Here is a 19,506-nt window from a genome sequence, read left to right as displayed (position 1 = left end):
AGACCCACTAGACTCAAGAATACCTGCATTTTGAGCCATCCCACGGGTTGCTGCGACCTTGCGTTCTTGCAATACCCTGGCACGGTCTTCCGAATTCCGAATCTCGCTAAAACTTCGTGGGCATCTTGGTGTATCTCCAGAGACACAAATCGAGTCCAAAAAGTCCCCTCACAAGAGTGCTGGACCTTTGTAGCGAGGATAATTCAATCGCGATATTCTGTCTTCTTCTGTGCTCCTTGAAAAGGCGCCAGATCCGCAGAACTGCATTCAGCCGCGAGAGAAATCTTGCCTAGAGCCTTCTTCATCGATCCCTGCTGCAAACTCCCTTCGGAGGTCTTGTGTTCAGTCTCCAGGACAAGGATTCCACTGACCGGGTATTTGGCTGCAGTCGCTGAAGTTCTCCTGCTGCAATCTCTTCTTCATTGCTGAGGTACTGTGTTGGCTTGAGTATATAAATACCTTAAGCCTTTTAGGATTTCTGTGTAGTCCTAGGGTGTTTTCTGTGATTGGGAGGTCCCTCATCCAGTGCACCCAGTCCCACTGCTAGAATCCTGCTGGGGTGTCTTCTGTGAAGCCCCTGGACCCTCTTCTAACTCTAAAAGTAAAGTAGTCACCTGTATGCCCAGTTTTCCTAAGGAACTCTGACTTTTCCTACTAAAGAACTTATTCTAACACTGCCTGTTGGTCACTAGTCCTAGTGACCCCCCTTCTGCCACTGAGAACACTCATGCTCCAAGAATAAGGGAAATACTTTGAAGGGATTGGGACTTCTGCCTAGAAAGAAAATCAAGTGATTTACTTACTTGTAAAGAGTTGGTTGGTAACTGTAATTCTAAGAGTGACCAGTTACAAAGCTTCTTACTGATCTTGAATGTGTGATGCACTATTCTTAAAAGTATGGTTAATATCTTTTCTTCCTTAGCCACTGTCTTGCCAGTCTAATAGAAAGTAGATGTGAAGGTATTTTACTTTCCTGTGATAAGGTTGTGCCTCTTTACAAAAGTAATGTGTTGGTTTCACCAGATTATTCCTGTAGGGTAATTTTATGAGTGTCCTCCAACTGTCGGTATCACCAGGTTAGTCCTGTTAGGATAACTGTATGAGTGTCCCCCAACTGGGTCTTGCTTCCCCTGACTTGAGGCTAGCCTGTCCTTAATAAGTCTACATTAGGTTGTTGCTTACCTAGAATAACTAATCAGTAAAGTGTGACATTGGGTTTTACTTTCCTCTTCATTGCGAAGTTAAAGTATGTGGGTTTTACTTACCTTGTGTTAGCTGTGTGCCATCCAAAACAAGCTACTAGAGTTATTGCTTACCTCAATCTGGGGTTCCCTGATTTCAAAAGCATCTGTAATTGTATATTACTTCCTTAGGTTTTACTCACCTGCTATAACTGTGTGTTATGACAAAAGTAGTTATAGGTTTTTACTGCACCTAGGATAAGTGTTTCACTATTCAACAAAAGTATACTGTCCAGTTGACTGTTTATGTGATTTGTTCCAAGAGTCGCTGTACAACTGGAAGGGCCTACTGCCCTTGTATTACTGAATGTAATCTGAAAGTAACCATTGGTCTTTTACTCCCAAGGAATAGGCTTCACCAATACTAAATGTGTATAACCAGGTTTTGACTTTCCTAGAACTACTGTTAGGTGTTCCAAATAAGGTTTATACTTGGGTCTGTGTGCTTTCAAGTATGGTGTTGTGTTTTTATACTGTGATTTCTTATAGTGTTTTAGTACTTACTTACCCCTAGATTGATCTGGGCCTACCTGTATTTAAATAAATCCTTTATTTTTACAATATATAGAGTTTCAGTGTTTCTTTGGATCATTTGTATTACAATTTCACTTGTACTGCTTCTACTGCCCTCTCTCCCTCCTAAGATAAGCCTGGCTTCTCTGTCTACGCTACCCTGAACTCAGGTGATACAACCTTGTACTAAGAGTGGAGTCTTGTACTGCCTCAGTTGAATGGTTTTACTAGGCACTTAGTTGGACTTCAGAAAAACTGTCCTAACATCCAGTTTTGCATCTATAGTAGCCCTGGCAATGTTGAGGCAAGTTTCAGTAGATAAATGGGGGTTTACAGCATTGATTATTTTAGTTGTTAGTGCTGCTACTGAAGAGATATAGCTTACATGTCTGTCCATGGACAAAGTTGAGTCTAGGTACACTCCCAGAGTTTTTACAGAAGAGGAGACTGTTATTACAGTGCTTTCAATTTTGAAATTGCAGTATTTGTTGTCTAGTTTACTGAGGATTTCTTTAGGGCCCACCAGTAAGATCTCTGTCTTGTCCCATTGAGACAGAGGCCATTGGCTGCCATCCAGGCCTGGATGATAGTGTATGTGCCTTGTAAGGTTTTTAGGTCTTGCTCGTAATCACCAGATAGTGGGAGAAGAATTTGTGTATCATCAGCATAATTGGTGAAAGTTATGCCAAGTTCAAATAGGTCGTTAAAGAGTGGTAGATTAAATAGATTGTAGAGCGTAGGGGAGGTGCAGGAACCTTGCGGTACACCACAGTTGATAGGGGATGGAGTGGCTGATGCTTGGCCCGGAGAAAACCCTCATAGCTCTGTCCTCCAGGAAGGATGTAATCCATGTAGTGGCTTCAGTGGAGAAGTGAGCTGTGTTGGTGAGGTATGTCTTTAGGACTTTGTGGACCACTAAGTCCAATGCAGCCGACAGACCCAGGAGTAAGAGGATTGCAGATTTGCCCTTGTCCATATTTTTTAGGAGTTGAAAACCCTCATAGCTCTGCCCTCCAAGAAGGATGTAATCCATGTAGTGGCTTCAGTGGAGAAGTGAGCTGTGTTGGTGAGGTATGTCTTTAGGACTTTGTGGACCACTAAGTCCAATGCAGCCGACAGACCCGGAGTAAGAGGATTGCAGATTTGCCCTTGTCCATATTTTTTAGGAGTTGGTTTTTTAAGTCAAGCAGAGCTGATTCAGTGCCATGCCGGGGGCGAAAACCTGATTGTCTTTTTCCTAGGATGTTGTGTAATTCTAGATAGGCTTGTATCTGTAGATATGCAGCCTTATCCAGAATGTTCAACAGGAATGGCACGGTTGTAATTGGCCTATAGTTGTTTGGAGAGTCCGTATCTAGGGTGGGCTTTTTAGCAGTGGTCGAACCCATGCTTCCTTAAGGCAGGCGGGTACTGAGCCAGAGGCAAATGAAGCGTTAATAAAAGTTGTAATTAAAGGTGCTAGTGACTCAGAGCAGTCTTTGATTATGTTTGCTGGACAGATGTCCCCTTTGTATAGTGAGGGCTTTATTTGCTTCATGATGAGTACACACACTTCACCACACCAACACAGCCACACCTCATCCTCACCACCAACCCCTCAACCAGCCAAAACCCCTTCCCTTCCATTCCCACAAAGTCCCTAGCATGTGCCCTCATAAACGACCGCTCAATTTGCGCCCATGCCGCAGATATCCATGACCTACTACTACTCCACGACCTTGACCTGCTCGCCATCACAGAGACATGGCTACATGAAGCAGCCAGACCCTACCTATCTCTCGCCATCCCCCCCAATTGATCCATATTCCGCACTGACCCATCAACCACAGCGGTGGAGTTGCCATCATCTCCAAAACATCCCTACCCATCAGATCCCTTCCCCTCACTGGATACAAATTCTTAATCACCAAGACCAACCCTAAGCCTCAATCCACTATGAACATCCTACTCATCTACCGCCAGCCTAACACCTCTGGCACACCAGACTCCGACATACCCCTACTCATTGCCCCCTTCCTGAAACCCATTACTAAATTCCTGCTCTTAGGTGACGTCAGTCTTGGATTTGCTGACCCAACCGATCACCTGGCCTCAGCACTCGCATCAACGCTCCATGACATGAACTTCATACAAGTCATCCAAGTCCCCATCCACACCAAAGGCTGCACACTTGACTGGATCCTATCCCTCAACAGCCCCACCAAAATCTTAGACATCAACCCTGTGCCCGGGACATACCACTCCTTGATTCTATTCACCTTAGACCTCAACATCACCACTGAAAACACCAAAACCGCCCACCAACCAATCACCACTAGAGACACTAAAAAACTTACTAAGGAACTCCTAGAGCCTACCATCCTGACCTCCCTTGAAACATGCCCTGACAACAACAACCCAAGGCCATTCTCACAGCTTATAACACTGTCTTGAGCCATACCTTGGATCTCCACGCCCCTCTCAAAAAACCACTTGGAAAAATAGACCACCACCACAACTGGTTCACCGAAAACCTAGCTAATCTCCACAAAGCCAAGCGTGCTAAAGGACACATCTGGCGGAAAAAACCCTCAGCTAGCAACAAAGATGCCTTCCACATCTGAACTGCCTCCTACAAACTAGCCACCATCAACACCAAACCCAGCATCTACAATACCTGCATCTCAGAAGCCCACTCCAACACCAAAGAGCTATTTAAAATCCTAAAAGAACTGAAAACCCCAGTCCCACCCGTCTCAACCTTTCCCAAAGACAAAGCCTGGTGCACACTGGTACAATCCCCCCGTTGCAAACAAAATCCAGAACCTTAGAGATAAAACCATCCTCGAGAAAGCTCTGATCCCGGAAGCAGAACCCTCTCACCCCACATCCTCCCTGCCCATACCCACCATTCCACCTTTCCAATGCACCCCCATTACCACAGCAGAAACCATCACCATCATCCAACACCTCAAAGCCTCCAACTGTACTGGTAACTTCTGCCCGCACACATCCTCAAACTCTGTGCCGAGGCCCTGGCCCCCGCCATTAGTAAATGTATCAATGCCTCCTTCAGCATCTGCACCATATCCAGCTCCATCAATGAAGCATGGGTCAAACCACTGCTGAAAAAACCCTCCCTTGATCCCACTCTCCCCACCAACTACCACCCCATCACCACAGTCCCATTCCTCCTGAAAATTCTGGACTGTACTGCCTACCTGCAACTCCAAACCTACTTTGAGACCCACTCCATACTCGGCCTACGCCAATCCGGCTTTAGACCTAGACATAGCACAGAATCCGCCCTCCTCGATCTCAGGATTGAATTTGACCACATTTGCTACAAGGGAGACCTCAGCATTCTCATGCTACTCGACCTCTCTGCAGCATTTCATCTCGTAGACCACGATATCCTTGCCACCGCCTCACCACCTCCTTCAACTTCTCCCAAGAAGCTGCCAAATGGGTCAAATCCTTCCTGAGCAACTCAACCTGTAGGGTCTTCGCCAGAATAGAAGCAGCAGACCCCATCCCAGTGCCCTATGATGTCCCACAGGGCTCCTGTGTCTCCCCCACGCTTTACAACAGGATCACCTTGACAACCTCAATATCTCTTACACAAATTTTGCTGATGACACCCAGATCCTCCTCAAACTCTCTGGCACCTACGAACCCGACTGCACAAACATCAATCACATCTACAACATCATGCAAACCACCACCTCTGTCTAACTGATGACAAAACCGAGCTACTCATTGTCGGCTCCCCCCACCATCTCAGACATCTTGACTCTGCCTACTCCACCTTCATCATCGACGGAAACAGTATCTCTGTCTCCCCCCATGTCAAAACACCAGGCGTCTACCTAGATGCTGAACTCAACCTGAACAAACATGTGAAAGCAATGGCCTCCTCCATCGCATACTCCACTAAACTCCTCAATCTCTCTAGAAAATTCCTCACCCTTAGCAACTGCCTCACTCTTGCTAGAGCAACCGTTGGCAGCAAACTTGACTACTGCAATGCCATCCTAGTAGGGACTTCCATCAAGAATCTCAATAAACTACAACTCACACAGAATAACGCCCTCGGAGCAGTTTGGTGCCTCAAACGCTCAAAGAAAATCTCCCAAATCAGACTCAAAGCCCACTGGTTTCCCATCAAAGCACACATTGAATTTAAGATACTCTCCACCACTCACTGCTGCCTCTACAACACAGCCCCCCTCTTACTCCTACGTCCCGTCCCCTTTCCTCCATACTTATGGGACATTCCTCCGTCCTGTTGGACGGAACCGGAGCACTTTGTAAAAAGCATCACATTTTCCAAAAATGTGTCCTTCCTCTCTTTTTACGTGGGGTACCGCTCGCGGCTGTAACCCTGCCTTCCTTAGCTCCGCCCAGCGCATCGCCCATCAGTCCTTTTCTCCGCACATTCGGGACTGGACGCACTTGCATTTCGGAAGATTTTTTCCTTCCAGTGTCCTTCTGTCCTGCTCCGGCTTAGCGGTCACGTGGTAGTCCGTCTATGCCATTTCAGTTAGATTTTCTTAACTGTAATTCCTGTGTTACCAGCATGGCTGAGGTTCCTCTTTCAGAGGCTAATTTGGCTATTAGTATGTCTCAGAAACATCCTAGGCCACACAGTGCCGGCTCTGCCGAGGTTCCTTGTGCCAAGGCTAAAGTCAAGACCCTGACCTGTCTGTGGAGACCCCTGCCTCACTCACACATGTGACACAGTTCTCCTCAGGCATTGACAAATGGGCGCCCGTTCCCACGCAAACTACGACGGCCATTTTGGACTCTTCCCTTACACCTACGCCATCGGCCTTGGGCGCTGGGAGCATTTTTCTGAGGTGAACATCGTTTTCCTTGTGCACCGTTTCGTCCAGTTTATGACTGGAACGTTCGGATGCCATTACAGCACTCAGTCTCGCTCCCTGCAGCGTCTGCACCATTGATCTATGTCAACCCGGCTGGTGAGGGCCCCTCTTGGCAGCCCTCTCCCTTGCGCCCTGGAGCTACTCCTCTCATGAGTTGCTTCCTTCTGCCTAACCCTTCGGCAGAGGATGCCTTCTTTGAAAAATTTCAGAACCTCATGCACTCCGATCCCATGAAGGAATATTTCAGAGATCTTTTTAAGGAAATCTGCCCTCCAGGGCCGAATTCTGGGCCGACGGTTCCCAGTCGCAGCACTGGTTGTTCCGACAGCTGTCCCACCTCTACGAGTTGGCCCACCTCCAGCCCTTCTGCCTCTGCCGCCCTTGTCTCCAATAGACAAGGAGCGCACCGGCTTGTTCTTCCAGAAGGACGTTTTGGCCGAGGTCCGCAAGGTCTGGGATAAGCCACACTTTGGACTGCACGTTAACAAAAAGATTGACGCTCGTTATAGGCTTCATACTTCGGAGGAAGTAGCCTTAGCGTCTTGCCCGCTTCCTTCCTCTACAGTGGTGGCGCCGCCACGCTACAATCCAGACCGGCTTCGGCATCATCTGCAGTGATGGCTCAGGTTCTGGCCAAAGAGGACCAGCTGCTTGACTCTTTGGGGAGGAAGATCTTTGCTAATTCGGCCCTGCAGTTGCGCCAGGCGAATGCAGAGCTCATATTAGCAGGGTTGAATATGAAAATGTGGAAAGGTCTGTCGAAATTTGAGGAGTTCATTCCTACGGACAAGCTGGACGATTTTAAGGCTGACTTGTCAAATGCCAGTGTCCTGGCGCAGGATATCCTTGAGGCTGCGGCGCATCATGTCGACACCTCGGCTCGGGGCCTTATGCTTGGCATGGGCACCTCTCGTCAGGCTTGGCTTCATGCCACAAAGTTTTCTAAGGAGGTTCAGGATAAAGTTCTGTACCTGGCTTTTGACGGCAAAGAACTGTTCCATTCGTCAACGGATGTAGAGCTGACTAAAACTAAGGACAGCACTCAGACGGCCAAGTCTTTGTCCGTTCTGGTAAAACCACCTTTGAGCGGCTCAGAGAACACCCTCGCAGCCTCAGTCTTCCTCTGGATTTCGGGGGGTTCTAGATCGAAAGACACAGAGAGTCGATCCTCCAGCTGGAAACTCATGTCGGTGTCAGCAGCGAGGCTGGTTTTTCTCTCGCTCCTCTGCCTCCTCCTCAGGATCTGGGGGTCTCGTCTCTGAGAAGCCCGCTAAATTAGAGTTTTCGGTGCTCGCATGAGACCCCGATGGGAGGGCGCATTGCGTCTCATTGGGAGGCGTGGCAGACCATCACCGAGGACCGGTGGGTCTTGTCCATCGCTTGGGCGGGCTTCCGCTTGCCCCTTCCCCCTACCCCACCCATCAATCCTCCCTTCCAGCAGTCGGGGATGCCCTCCCTCAGAGCCAAAGTCCGGAAGCTTCTGGATCTCAAGACGGTGGAACCCGTTCCCCTAGGGGAGCGAGGGGAGGGCTTCTACTCCCATCTGTTCACGGTGCCCAAACCCAACCAGGCTGGCCTGCGCACCATCCTAGACCTTTCCCAGTTCAACCTTTCTCTCCCCCTAGAGAAATTCAAGATAATCACTCCTGGTCAGATAAAGTCCTCTCTACAGAAGGGCGACTGGCTCAGCGTGGTGGACCTTCAGGATGCTTATATGCATATCCTCATTTGGAGCCCGTATCGGAAATACCTACGGTTTTCCATGGGGGGAGGAGCATGTCCAGTTTTGTGTGCTCCCGCTTGGTCTCAGCTTGTCTTTACGAAGATGATGTCGGTCATCGCAGCTTATCTTGGCTACAGGGTATCCATGTGTATCCATATTTGGACGATAGGCTGCTGCGCAGTGCTTGTCCACTAAAAGCCTAGAGCAACCATCAGTCTCTCCTCCAGCTCCTGTTCCACCTTGGGCTGTCGGTGAACTGGCGGAAATCCTCAATGACGGTCTCTCAGGACTTGATTTTCCTGGGTTTTTGTTGAAACACGATCGATTGCAGAGTGTACCTGACGGGGACAGAATGGCGGATCTGTCCGCCACGTGTCAGGTGTTTATGCAGTCGGAAAGCATGTCGGCCTGGTGGTTCCAGAGACTTCTGGGCCTCATGGCTTAGTGCGTGCTGGCTCTTCCTCTTGCTTGTCTCAAGATGAGGCGGACGCCGATGGCTTTTCGGATGCTCATGGCTTCAAGCAGTGGATCCAGAAGCCAAAATGATACTGGTTCCACCTTACATGAGGACGGACGTCTTGTGGTGGTCGTCTCTCAGCAATCTCAGGACCCTTGCCCACTATTGACTGTCACAACGGATTCCTCCCTTCTGGGTTGGGGTACGACGCTGGATCATCTTCAAGTTTCAATCTTTGGTTGCCACAGGACAAACAGCTTCATATAAATTATCTGGAGCTCCTGGCGATATTCTTGGCACTGAAAGCGTTCAAACCAGGCATTGTCAACAAGGTGATCCGTGTCCGCACGGACAATGCAGTATCCATGTTCTATATCAACAAGCAGGGGGGTTCCAGGTCTCCTCCTCGTGTGGATCTTGGCATTCAGATTTGGGAATGGGCCATTCAGCATGGTATCTGGCTGGTAGCAGTACACGTTCCGGGCCAGCTGAACGTCACTGCAGTTGCCCTCAGCCGACGAGCAATTGTCAGCTAAGAGTGGGAACTGAACACGGAGATCCTCTCGGATATTTTTCACTGTTGGGGCACTCCAGAAGTGGACCTCTTTGCGACATCTACAAACAGGAAGCTTTCCCTGTATGCCTCCAGGAACGGGCTCAGAGCCTCCTCACTGGGGGATGCTCTCGAAATTCCATGGCACAACATGAAGGCCTACGCTTTTCCGCCTCTTCCTCTGATCCATCGGGCGCTTTGCAAGCTAAAGAACACAGTGAATTGCTCCCTGCTGTTCATAGCCCCTTGGTGGCCGGCCAGGTTTTGGTTTTCAGACCTTCAGCATCTATCGGTGTGACCACCGCTCAAGCTTCCACTGGTCCCCGACCAGCTTCACCAGAGTGATAAGCAGCTGTGGCACCCCTCCCCACAATCGTTCAGCTTGGCGGCCTGGTGCCTGAGAAAATCCTAAAGAGATAAAGGCACCAGATCTGTTCACCATTAGCTAAGTCAGTCTAGCGCTCACCTGATAGTGTTGTGTCCATTGTGCATGTGTGCAGCTCTGTGTCACAACGGAGAGTGGACGAACGGGATCGGGAATTACCCTGTTCCTTTTCACTTGAGTGTTCACAAAACACAGGTTCTAAAGTGTACATGTGAGGCAAATCTCACCAAACTTAATTGTTACAGCACATGCGCACAATCTATACATGCAAACTATTTGGAACTTTGCTACTAGGACATAAAAAGTGCCTACGGGAAATCTATTTTACATGTATATACCAGACTGAGAGTGTTCTGCATAGCTACCATGGCGCCTTTCTCGGTCCACAGACTTTGCAACCTGCAGCAAAGAGATGGAGCTTGGGTAGTTTATAGGGACACTTGCGAGATACCATGGGTTTACCCCATGGAAAGCTTTTGAGGTCCATAGTTGGGTACTATTTTGCAATCTTTTTCCACTGAAATCACAGGACCCTGCACTGGCCTAGTAACCACATACACAAGCACTCCCTTCGATCTATCACACACCAGGACAGGACGTAGGATGTCATATTTTCAAACACAGTTCACTTTAGAAACCTTTTCAGTTTGGGAACATAAATTAAACCACATAACAAAATGAAGGGCTATTTGGTTCTTAAGATGGGTGCTTGCATCTAACTAGAACTAATGCAAACTGCCTGGGTATAGATCTACACCCGCAGGTAGTGCCCATGGATCTCTGCAGTTAGCGCTGAACCTGCTAAATTAACCAGCTCTGAAACTTGGAACGCTTTGTTTCGCATTATTAACAAACTAGTAGCGCTGTATTAAGGGTTCATTTAACTGACCAAAGAGAGCAGAAGGATGCACTTGCTTCCCCTGGCTATTATTATTTTATGTAGCAGTAGCATCGTTTTAGATTGCGCCAAGCAAGGACAGGAGCCTATTTGAGGAGATGTTTGTCAATGGAGTCGCCACAAACCTTTGTTACTTATTCTATAATAGCAGATTTTTAAACAGTGCTTCTTGCCGTACTCTTGGCATACTATATTGTCATAATGCAAAACATCCCTCTCTGTGCAATCCCATGTGGGTTGAGGAGGGGGCAGCGTGCAAGGCCACAGAAAAAAAACTGGAGACCAACATTTGGAAAAAACATAGGCTACATGTATTCACAATTTCACCCTCAAATGTCCAAAGCAAAACAAACGTTTGAAAACCTTGTAGGTTTTAACCAGAAACAGTGAATGAATATTTGTGTGTTAACACTGGAAAAAACAGTTGTCCTGGATTTTATTTTTTAAGGGAGCAAACGGGAAAACAATAATAAACACAGATTCTGAAACTTTTTGAAAACACTGGAAAAACACCACCAGAATTACAAAAAAATAAACCCCAAAAACAGGAAACCCTAAATATATTTCTCCAGCATTGGATCTTTCATAGATTCACATCCTTGAATATTCCCTGTCATCAGACTGGGAATCCTCAGTAATTTAAATAATAATATAAAACGTCTTCCTTAGGAAGAAAAGCTACACCCATGGAGCCCTCTAGGGCCTGTGGCCCTTCACTTGTAGAGTACCTCCACCTCTTTTGGTCCTTTATGTCCCAACCAATGAGGTGGCAGGGCTTAGGCTCCACCCCAGTCAGCCATCTTGAGAATTTTCACTGTGTCTACTGAACGGGGAATCCTCTTCAGCTCTCTGAGCAAATTTGTTTTTTCCATACTAATTCTAGCCATGTTTGTCTTACTTTAAGCTTTTTTAGCTTCCCTATCACTGAGGCGGCCTGGTTCAACCCTTTGAGCTCAGGTTTCCACCTTTTGCCACCTAAAAACGTTGTATTTTTATGCTGCCTACTCTCACCTCATGGCTGAGACCCAAGTAAAAGCTGTCAAAAAGAAGACCTCACTTTTCAGGGACTGATCCAGGTGTGGTAAAAAGGTAATCTTCATCAGAGACCCCCACACCTCTGCATCTATTGACTTTATCCACATAATATCCAGACTTGTAAAATATGTCAAACCTTTTCCAGGAAGACTCTGAAGGACAGGCATAGGAGACTACTACTTCACCTGGAGAGCAGAAAAATATAATCTGATGAGGAATCCAGCAAGACTGCGCCTTCAACTTCCTCCAGGCATCCGCTGAAGCAAGCTCCAAAGAGGAGAGCTTCTTCAGTGGACAGAGCAGACTCTCTGCCATCCAAGGGCAAGGTGAGGATTGGGAAATCCTCAACTGAACCTGTATCTAAAGGTCTGCTGGAATGAGAACTACATAAAGGTAAAGGTTCCTCCTTTTCTTCCCCTTTGTCAGTGAAACGGCCATCCACAGGGACACCGTCCACGAATAAACTAACCTCGCCGTCTACTAAAACTGTCCCATCGTCGACAGATAAACCGTCGCCCACCGTCAAACCAACTACCTTGTTGACAAAGACATTGTCGTCGACAAAACAACTGTCGACGAAGAGCACTGGCGAAAGCACTTGTCGATGAAGGACCCGTCATCGTTAACAGAAAAAACATCAACAAGCCCCCAAGAACAGGGAAAAACATTTTCGATTCACCCAACATCGCCAGACGTCATCGATGAGTCTTTTCCACAGCCAGAGGAAGCTATGACCGTGCATACACCACAGCTTAGAAGGTGCTATCCCTCTATCATCTATAATGGAGAGGAACGAACTTCCTGACATCATATTGCAGGAGGTGTTCTAAGAGGGGGTGGAAAAACGGCCAGTACAACCTAAAGAGCACAGTCTACACTGGCAACCGGCAATGGAAGATGTGACAGACCCTTTCGACACTACTTTACTGCAGTCGATGTGCAGAATTATGGATGAGTTCTAAAGGAGAAAAAGGGCAAGGCACCTGATGACTCACACAGTTCCTGTAAGCGAACCTTCGTGAGGCACATCACTGGTGCCTCGCATTGGAAACAGGTCTCCTACAGATCGTACTCCACATCAGTCACCGCCGCCTTGGCAAACTTCACCATACATTATGGTGGATCACTCAGGTCTCAAAAAAGAAGACGCTCTCCATCCCCTGCAAGGTTTTCATCAGTCACCAGCCACCAAGGGCAATGCTCACACTATGGCGGATCACCCAGGTCTCACAAAAGAAGACGCTCTCCATCTTCTCCAAGGTCTTCACCTAAAAGGTCAAAAGGGTGTAATGTGCCTTCATTCGTTACAGCCTCAGAATGTCCGGATGACATTGTAGACAACGCTGGGGAACCTGATGATCCACTTGGGGGTTTTTCCGACCCCGAAAGTCATGACGATGAGCCGGAACAGGGTGAACTGCCTCAGGACACCACAGACACAGACCCTGACGAGTAGGATTCTACTGTCATCGAGAAGCAGAAGAAACGTGACTCAACAGGGAGATCCTCACCTCCCGACAATATCATATCTTTTCACTCCATCATGGCAAAGTCAGCAGAGATCTTCAAAATACAAGTCACCACAGAGGAGAAAGCCTCAGTCCTCTATGAGCACAGAGTCAAAAGATGCTGCAATATCACTGCAATACCAATATTAGAGACTATTTGAGACACGGGTGAAAATATCCTGCCACTCCTCTTTCTACTCCGGCTCTGATAGCTACACCGGAGAAAAAGTACAAAGCCCCAGACACGGCTCCATTATGTCTCAGAAGCCATCCTAAACCTGACTCTTTCATCACGATGGCGACAAGGAAAATATTGCAAAACCCAGCCTTTCCTGATCAGGAGGGACGTAAACTAGAAGCGATAAGCCGTAAGGTCTCAACAGCAGCATCGTTGACGGTGCGGGCCAGTTACACAATGGCCATGATGGCAAGGCTGGAAAGAGAATTATGGCTCTGTATGTCCTGTCTCACTAAACACCTCCCAGAGGAGTTTAAGAAGAAGCCAAAGCCATTATCATAGACGGTGAAGCCGTCTCGAACCACATGATCGACACCTTTGTACCGTCCACTGAGGTTTCAGACAAATGGCACACAGCACAGTATTGAGACGCCAAGTCTGGATGAAGGCAACAAGTTTCAGGCCAGAGGTACAGGCTCAGATCCTAGACATGCCATTTGATGGGCAAGACCTATTTGGCAAGAAAATAGATGATCATATGAAAGGCATCAAAGCTGACATGGACACTGCTAGGGCGATTAGCTCATTCAAGGACAAGAACCACCGTCCTTTTTGCTCCTTTCGAGGTGCCAGCTCCAAGTACAGGTCATACAGCAGGTCGTTCCAGGGTCAAGCGCCCTCTTCAACCCCATTCCAATCTGAGGGTAGATACCAACAAGGTTCCACCAGGTACCAGAACCAATGCTCTGCCTCTAGAAGTCTAAAAGATATTCAGCCAGTATATTTTAGGCTTGTGAGCCGTGGAACCCAGTGTCGTAACTTTGTGGAAAATACCATATCAGGATTGTGTTATATCACAATTAAGAGAAAAGGGTGGGGTTAAACTAGGGACAAGGGCCCTGACAACAAGTCTCTGGGAAGCTTTTGGGCTTGGGCATTTGAGGGCAGATGGGGCTGGGTTGGAAGGCGTCTAGCAACAATGAATTGCCTTAGAGAGACTGGTGGGGCTGGTGCAGTACCAGTTGAATGTCTGTGAACAGCTTTGGAAATAATGATGGAAAACATCAGGTCTGGATGTTGTGATCCCTGTATCTCCATGTGTGGAAAAAGTGAAAATCCGTTAGCTGGAATAGTGACTCATGAAACCGCAATGTCTGTCCAAGCCCCCTGCCAGGTATTGAAAATATGAATGCATTTGGTTTTCTGGCTTTGTCGGTCCCGAAGGTACCCCAAAGTACAGCAATTTGGAGACCTCAAGGGTATGATTAGCTTTTGAAAAATGCTCACCCACTGGACTCTCGTTAGTACATCGCTTGACGCTTTAACGATGGAGGTTCATGTGTTTATGTAGTGGTTGACTAGGTTCCCCAACATAGTAGTCACATCCGTGACATTTCATGGACATAATATAGTAAACAATATTGCTGGATGCACATGTAAACCGTCCCATAATTTTCTGGTCCTGCCCTGTGTGGGATATCTTGATTGTGTCTGAAATGTTGATATGTGAGCAGGTTGGGCATCTTTTGTTTCAGCAAGGCATAGTTCCATAATCTGTGCTATTTGTGTATAGTTTGCTTCTGACCATCATTCCCTTCAGATTAGCTGGTTGTCTGAAAGAAGGGCGGGGCATCTCAGGAAAGATTTCACTCGGTTGTTCTTCTTGTTGCAGGATGAGTTGGAGTTCCTTAGCAATCTCTAGGAGTTATTCCAGCTCTGGATTTCTGGATTGTATGTCACTACCAGTGGCACCTGGGTTTGTATTCACTCTGTATTCTAAGAGCTTGATCCGGGGTATCCCTGTTGCCCTGTGAATCTGACTGTCCATAATTATGTGGTTTTATCCATGGTTTATGAAGTCTGATCTCAATGTCTTATTTTTTTAATTATTCCAGTCTCTTGTGTCTGAGCATATTCAATTGTATCTTAATGCTTGGCTGAATATTGTAGCATGTTTTGTGTGCACTGGGTTGAAGCTGTCACACTTCAAGTAGCTGGCACGGTCAGTTGGTTTACGATATAGTGTGTTCTGAAGTTGGCCATCTTTTATTGTTATGGTGGTGTCGAGGAAATGTACTCTTTCAGGAGAATAGTGGAGTTTGATGGTTGCATGGAATTCATTAAATCTTCTGTGAAAGTTTAGGAGGTCCTGTTCCCCAGCAGTCCAGATCAGGAGGATGTCATCGATGTAGCACAGGTATCTCAAAGGTCTACAGTCACAGGTGCCAAGGAAATCCGTCTCTAATTGTGCCATGAATACATTTGCATACTGCTGCCCCATTTGAGTGCCAATGGCCGTACCCATCATTTCGAGCTAAGTATCAGTATCAAACGTGAAATAGTTGTGGGTCAGGATGTATTCTATGCACTTGCCTATAGTGTCAGCAAGTGGGTTTTGATCACCAAGAGCATTCTTACATTCCTCAGTGCCATCAATGTGGGGAATGTTTTTGTAGTGTGACTCCACATTCATGGTTGCCAGTAATGTTCCCCTTGCAAGGGGGCCTATATCATCCTGTTTGTTAAGTAGATAAGTGGTGTCCTAGATTCAGCTGGGTGTCTCTCTTAGCAGTGGTTTCAAGATGTGCAGTGTCTGACCCAGCATTCAGGGTTGTTTTCTTTGTGTATTTTTGGCAGCATGTAGAAAGTACCAGGTATTAGGTTATCTGGTACGAGGACCTGAATGTGTTGCTGGAAGTCAGTCTGAGGTTTCCTCATGGTCTTATTGAGTTATCTTTTTTATTGTTCCATCGGGTCTTTCTGCAGCTTTTTGTAATATCTTGTGTCAGAAAGTTGCCTGTACTCCTTCTGCACATACTATGAGGTGTTCATTACAACTGCTCCTCATTTGTCTGCTGGTTTGATTTTAATACTCTTGTTGCTGTTCAGAGAATTTATAGCACATCTTTCTGGAGGTGTCATGCATGGCGCATGTTGCTCTATCTGGAGCTGTCAATGTATCAATCCAGTTTTGGGTTGCTTCCAATGTCCGGAGTCCAGCTGTAATTTTGTTTTCTGGCTTTGTTTGTGTCCCAGTTGTTGACAATTTCATTGCTGTTCTGGGTATACTCTTTGTTGAGGTTTGGGTATACTCTTTATGAAAATGCATGCTTAAAACCTGCCAGCAGGTGGGAATATTGAAGTGTACATGAATATTAATGAAGACTCTCATTATGGAGAACTTGGATTACAAGTAAGCAACTTTTCCTTTTTATTATGTTTTAAAGTGTTCTCAACAAAGCTGCAGGAAATGTTGATATAGTAATCCTGGGGAGGATATTTGTCACAGGTAAACAATGTTTCCATTTTGTAGCGTTATCACCTCTTCTCTTATTCTATGTTTGTTTTCAACACTAGTATATTGTTTGATAATTAGAAATGCAGCCTGTATTTTAGCATTAAAACATATTTTATTTGTATCTTTCATTTCAGAGTGCAGTGACATTCCCTAATAAAGTGTCTACACATCAGCAGTCTTTAGTTTTAGTCAAAAGACTCCTAGCAGTTTCAGTATCCTGCATTACATATCTAAGAGGATTGTTTCCGGAATGTGCCTATGGAAGTAGATATTTAGACGGTAATTTGGAATAATTTCTCCCAGTTGAATATTTACAGCTTTTCTTGTTAATTCTTACTGCAGCTCATTCAGGATTTTGAACAACATGCCGCCGTTTAGAATCTATGACGGTCATATGCTGGGGGGGCTGGATAATGGAACTGGAGTGACCTGGGGGCAGAGAGATATCACGGCTTTGTAATTTAGGCCATAATGTAGTACACAGGGGAACCCTTGGCCCCAGTTAAGCAAGCCTTATCTCGACAGGCTCCGCCACTGGCTGGCCAGTAAAGAGAAGCCCAGAAGGGTCCGAATTCTGGGGAATGTGCTTGAGCTTCAAGGAAGAGGAGCTTGGAAGAGCAATGCTGAAGAAAACAGAGGTGTAAACCTAAACCAGCAAATAGCCTCCGAAGTACATACTAACTACCTCTGATATCCCAAGACTGTAATGAGTCAATTACGGGACCAGACCTTCAGGGAGAGACCCCGAACTTAGTAAACCCCTTTGTAGAACCCACGAGTTCCATTTCCATGGGTATAGAAAGTCCTTATACTTGTCAAGGGGAGCTTTTGTCAACTCTGCAGACATCAAGGAACACACACTACCCTCTCCTCCCATTCATGTTGTGATTTCAAAAAACAGTAAACTTGTGAACCCTACAGCTTTTTGTACTCCTATTAATGTATATTGACAACTCCAGACTATTTCACTAGAAACATATATGTAATTTTATTGTTAATATTTATTGTTTTTCAACACATACACATTCTTCTGATTTGTTACTTCTAAAAAACACATAACAACCAATCATACATAGCGTGTGCAAAACAAGGGGTTAGTAAAAGTGCTGTTTTAATATAATACAAAAGATTTTAGAACTTGCTGCCCCAAGCGTAGGGAGTATGATATACTTTGAACATTTTTGTGGAAATTATGTGTGACTATTTATTTCGAATGGATTGTGTCCTCCCACGTATTCCTCATCTTAGATATATCCTTACCTTCAGCCTTGCTGCTTCGGAAATACATTTCTCTCCGCCAGAGGGCGCTCCACTCAAGGCTGCGGCGTCGATGTCCCTCGGCGGCATCCGTCGAGCGCCGACGTCATCCGCTGTATAAATACCTGTAGCGCGCCCGTTGGCCTCAGTTCTGTTTTTCCGTTAGCTTCGCTTTGGATCGAGAAAACAGCACTTCAGTTTGTGAAAATGTCTTCTTCATCAAATCGTTCCACACCGAAGACTTGATTAAAAAATGCCAGAAATGTGGGAGGAAGATGTCGCTGACTGACCCCCATCGAAATTGCCTCTGGTGCCTCAGTTCCGACCACCGTATAGACGAGTGCGGTTCCTGTCAGTCGATGGCCCATAAAGCGTTAAAGGAACCGAGAGGTAAACTGGCGGTGGGGGAGGAGTCCTTGAAGTTTTCTTAGGGGAAAAAAGAGACTCAGCCGAGTCTTCTTTAAAACGTCACAAACCCAAAAAGTTAGGTCGAGGAGTAGATCCAGGAAGTTCTCTTCTTCTTCCTCAAAAAAGTCTAAGAAAAGACGACACCCGTCTCCCTCTTCCTCTTCCTCGACATCGTCTGACGAAGTTATCACATGTCCGTCAACACATGATTTCCCAAGAAAGTGGGAAGCCTTCAGAACATCTATGCTAAAGATTTTTGGGAATGCGGCCCAGACCCCTCAAAAAAGTCTAGCGAAGGCCATGCCCCGACAGGGAAAGATCTAAGACAAGAACATCCACTGAGAAATCGTTGAGGTGGGCGTCCAGGGAATATTCCCCAACTCCTCATAAAAAACACCTACCGGTGCAATAATCGGGGGTAGTACTCGATATAATGGCGTTGAATACTCATCCGCCATCAAAATCCTCGTTGAAGACTTCCTCGAAGCCTCTATCGAAGGTGATCGAGCACAGGGTGTCGACAAACCATTCCAAAAGGATTACGTCGAGTACACAGCCAACGGTGTCGAAGGCTCCTTCGACGGTGTTGACGGCTTCAATAATTCCTTCGATGGTGTTAACAATTTCTTCGAAAGTATCGAAGGTTACCTCAACGGTATCGAAGGCGATGCCTATAACGTCGACGCCATTGACACCCTTGTTGACGTTTTCGCTCATTCCTGTTGCAAAATTGACTTATGTGTCGAAATCTATGCCACCTGAGAAATTATTTCACCCTGAAAGTAGGCAGGATTTCTTTAGAACCATGTCCTCCATTTATGAGGGAGGTTCATCAGGAGATGTTTCACCTGAAATGTGGGACAAAACAGGTCCCTGAGGAGTTGATTGACCCTCAATCTAAAATGGCAGACTTATATGAGTGCTTGCAGACAGCAATGGTCTGGACCCATCTCCAGAATATGAATTTGAAAAGCCTGACCCGGCTGAGCATGCTGATGCAGGATATAGAAAGTTAATGAACAGGGTAACTGAATTTATGGGGTGGAGCAGAAATTTACCTATTTAGCAGGAGGATGATATGACCTCACAAGATCCCATACTTCCTTTTCACGTAGCTCTACAAAGGAAGGTGAACACTGCTGGAAAAACCCTGAGTCTACTCCGGCAGTACATTAAAAATACGTTTC

The 19,506-nt window shown here is 46.4% G+C and overlaps 1 protein-coding gene across 1 annotated transcript in view; it reads left to right on the top strand.

The window, feature by feature from the left end:
* HORMAD1 (HORMA domain containing 1) overlaps positions 1-19,506 on the top strand; it is a 2,731,278-nt gene that overhangs the window by 371,666 nt on the left and 2,340,106 nt on the right. The window contains exon 2 of the mRNA XM_069642620.1: positions 16,789-16,933. Within this exon, the coding sequence (XP_069498721.1) occupies positions 16,789-16,933 (145 nt within the window). The remainder of the gene's footprint in view (positions 1-16,788; positions 16,934-19,506) is intronic.

The sequence above is a fragment of the Ambystoma mexicanum genome, chromosome 1p, assembly GCF_040938575.1.
Source record: "Ambystoma mexicanum isolate Mex_15411 chromosome 1p, UKY_AmexF1_1, whole genome shotgun sequence".
NCBI lineage: Eukaryota > Metazoa > Chordata > Amphibia > Caudata > Ambystomatidae > Ambystoma > Ambystoma mexicanum.
This window is presented reverse-complemented; position numbering and strand designations above follow the sequence as displayed.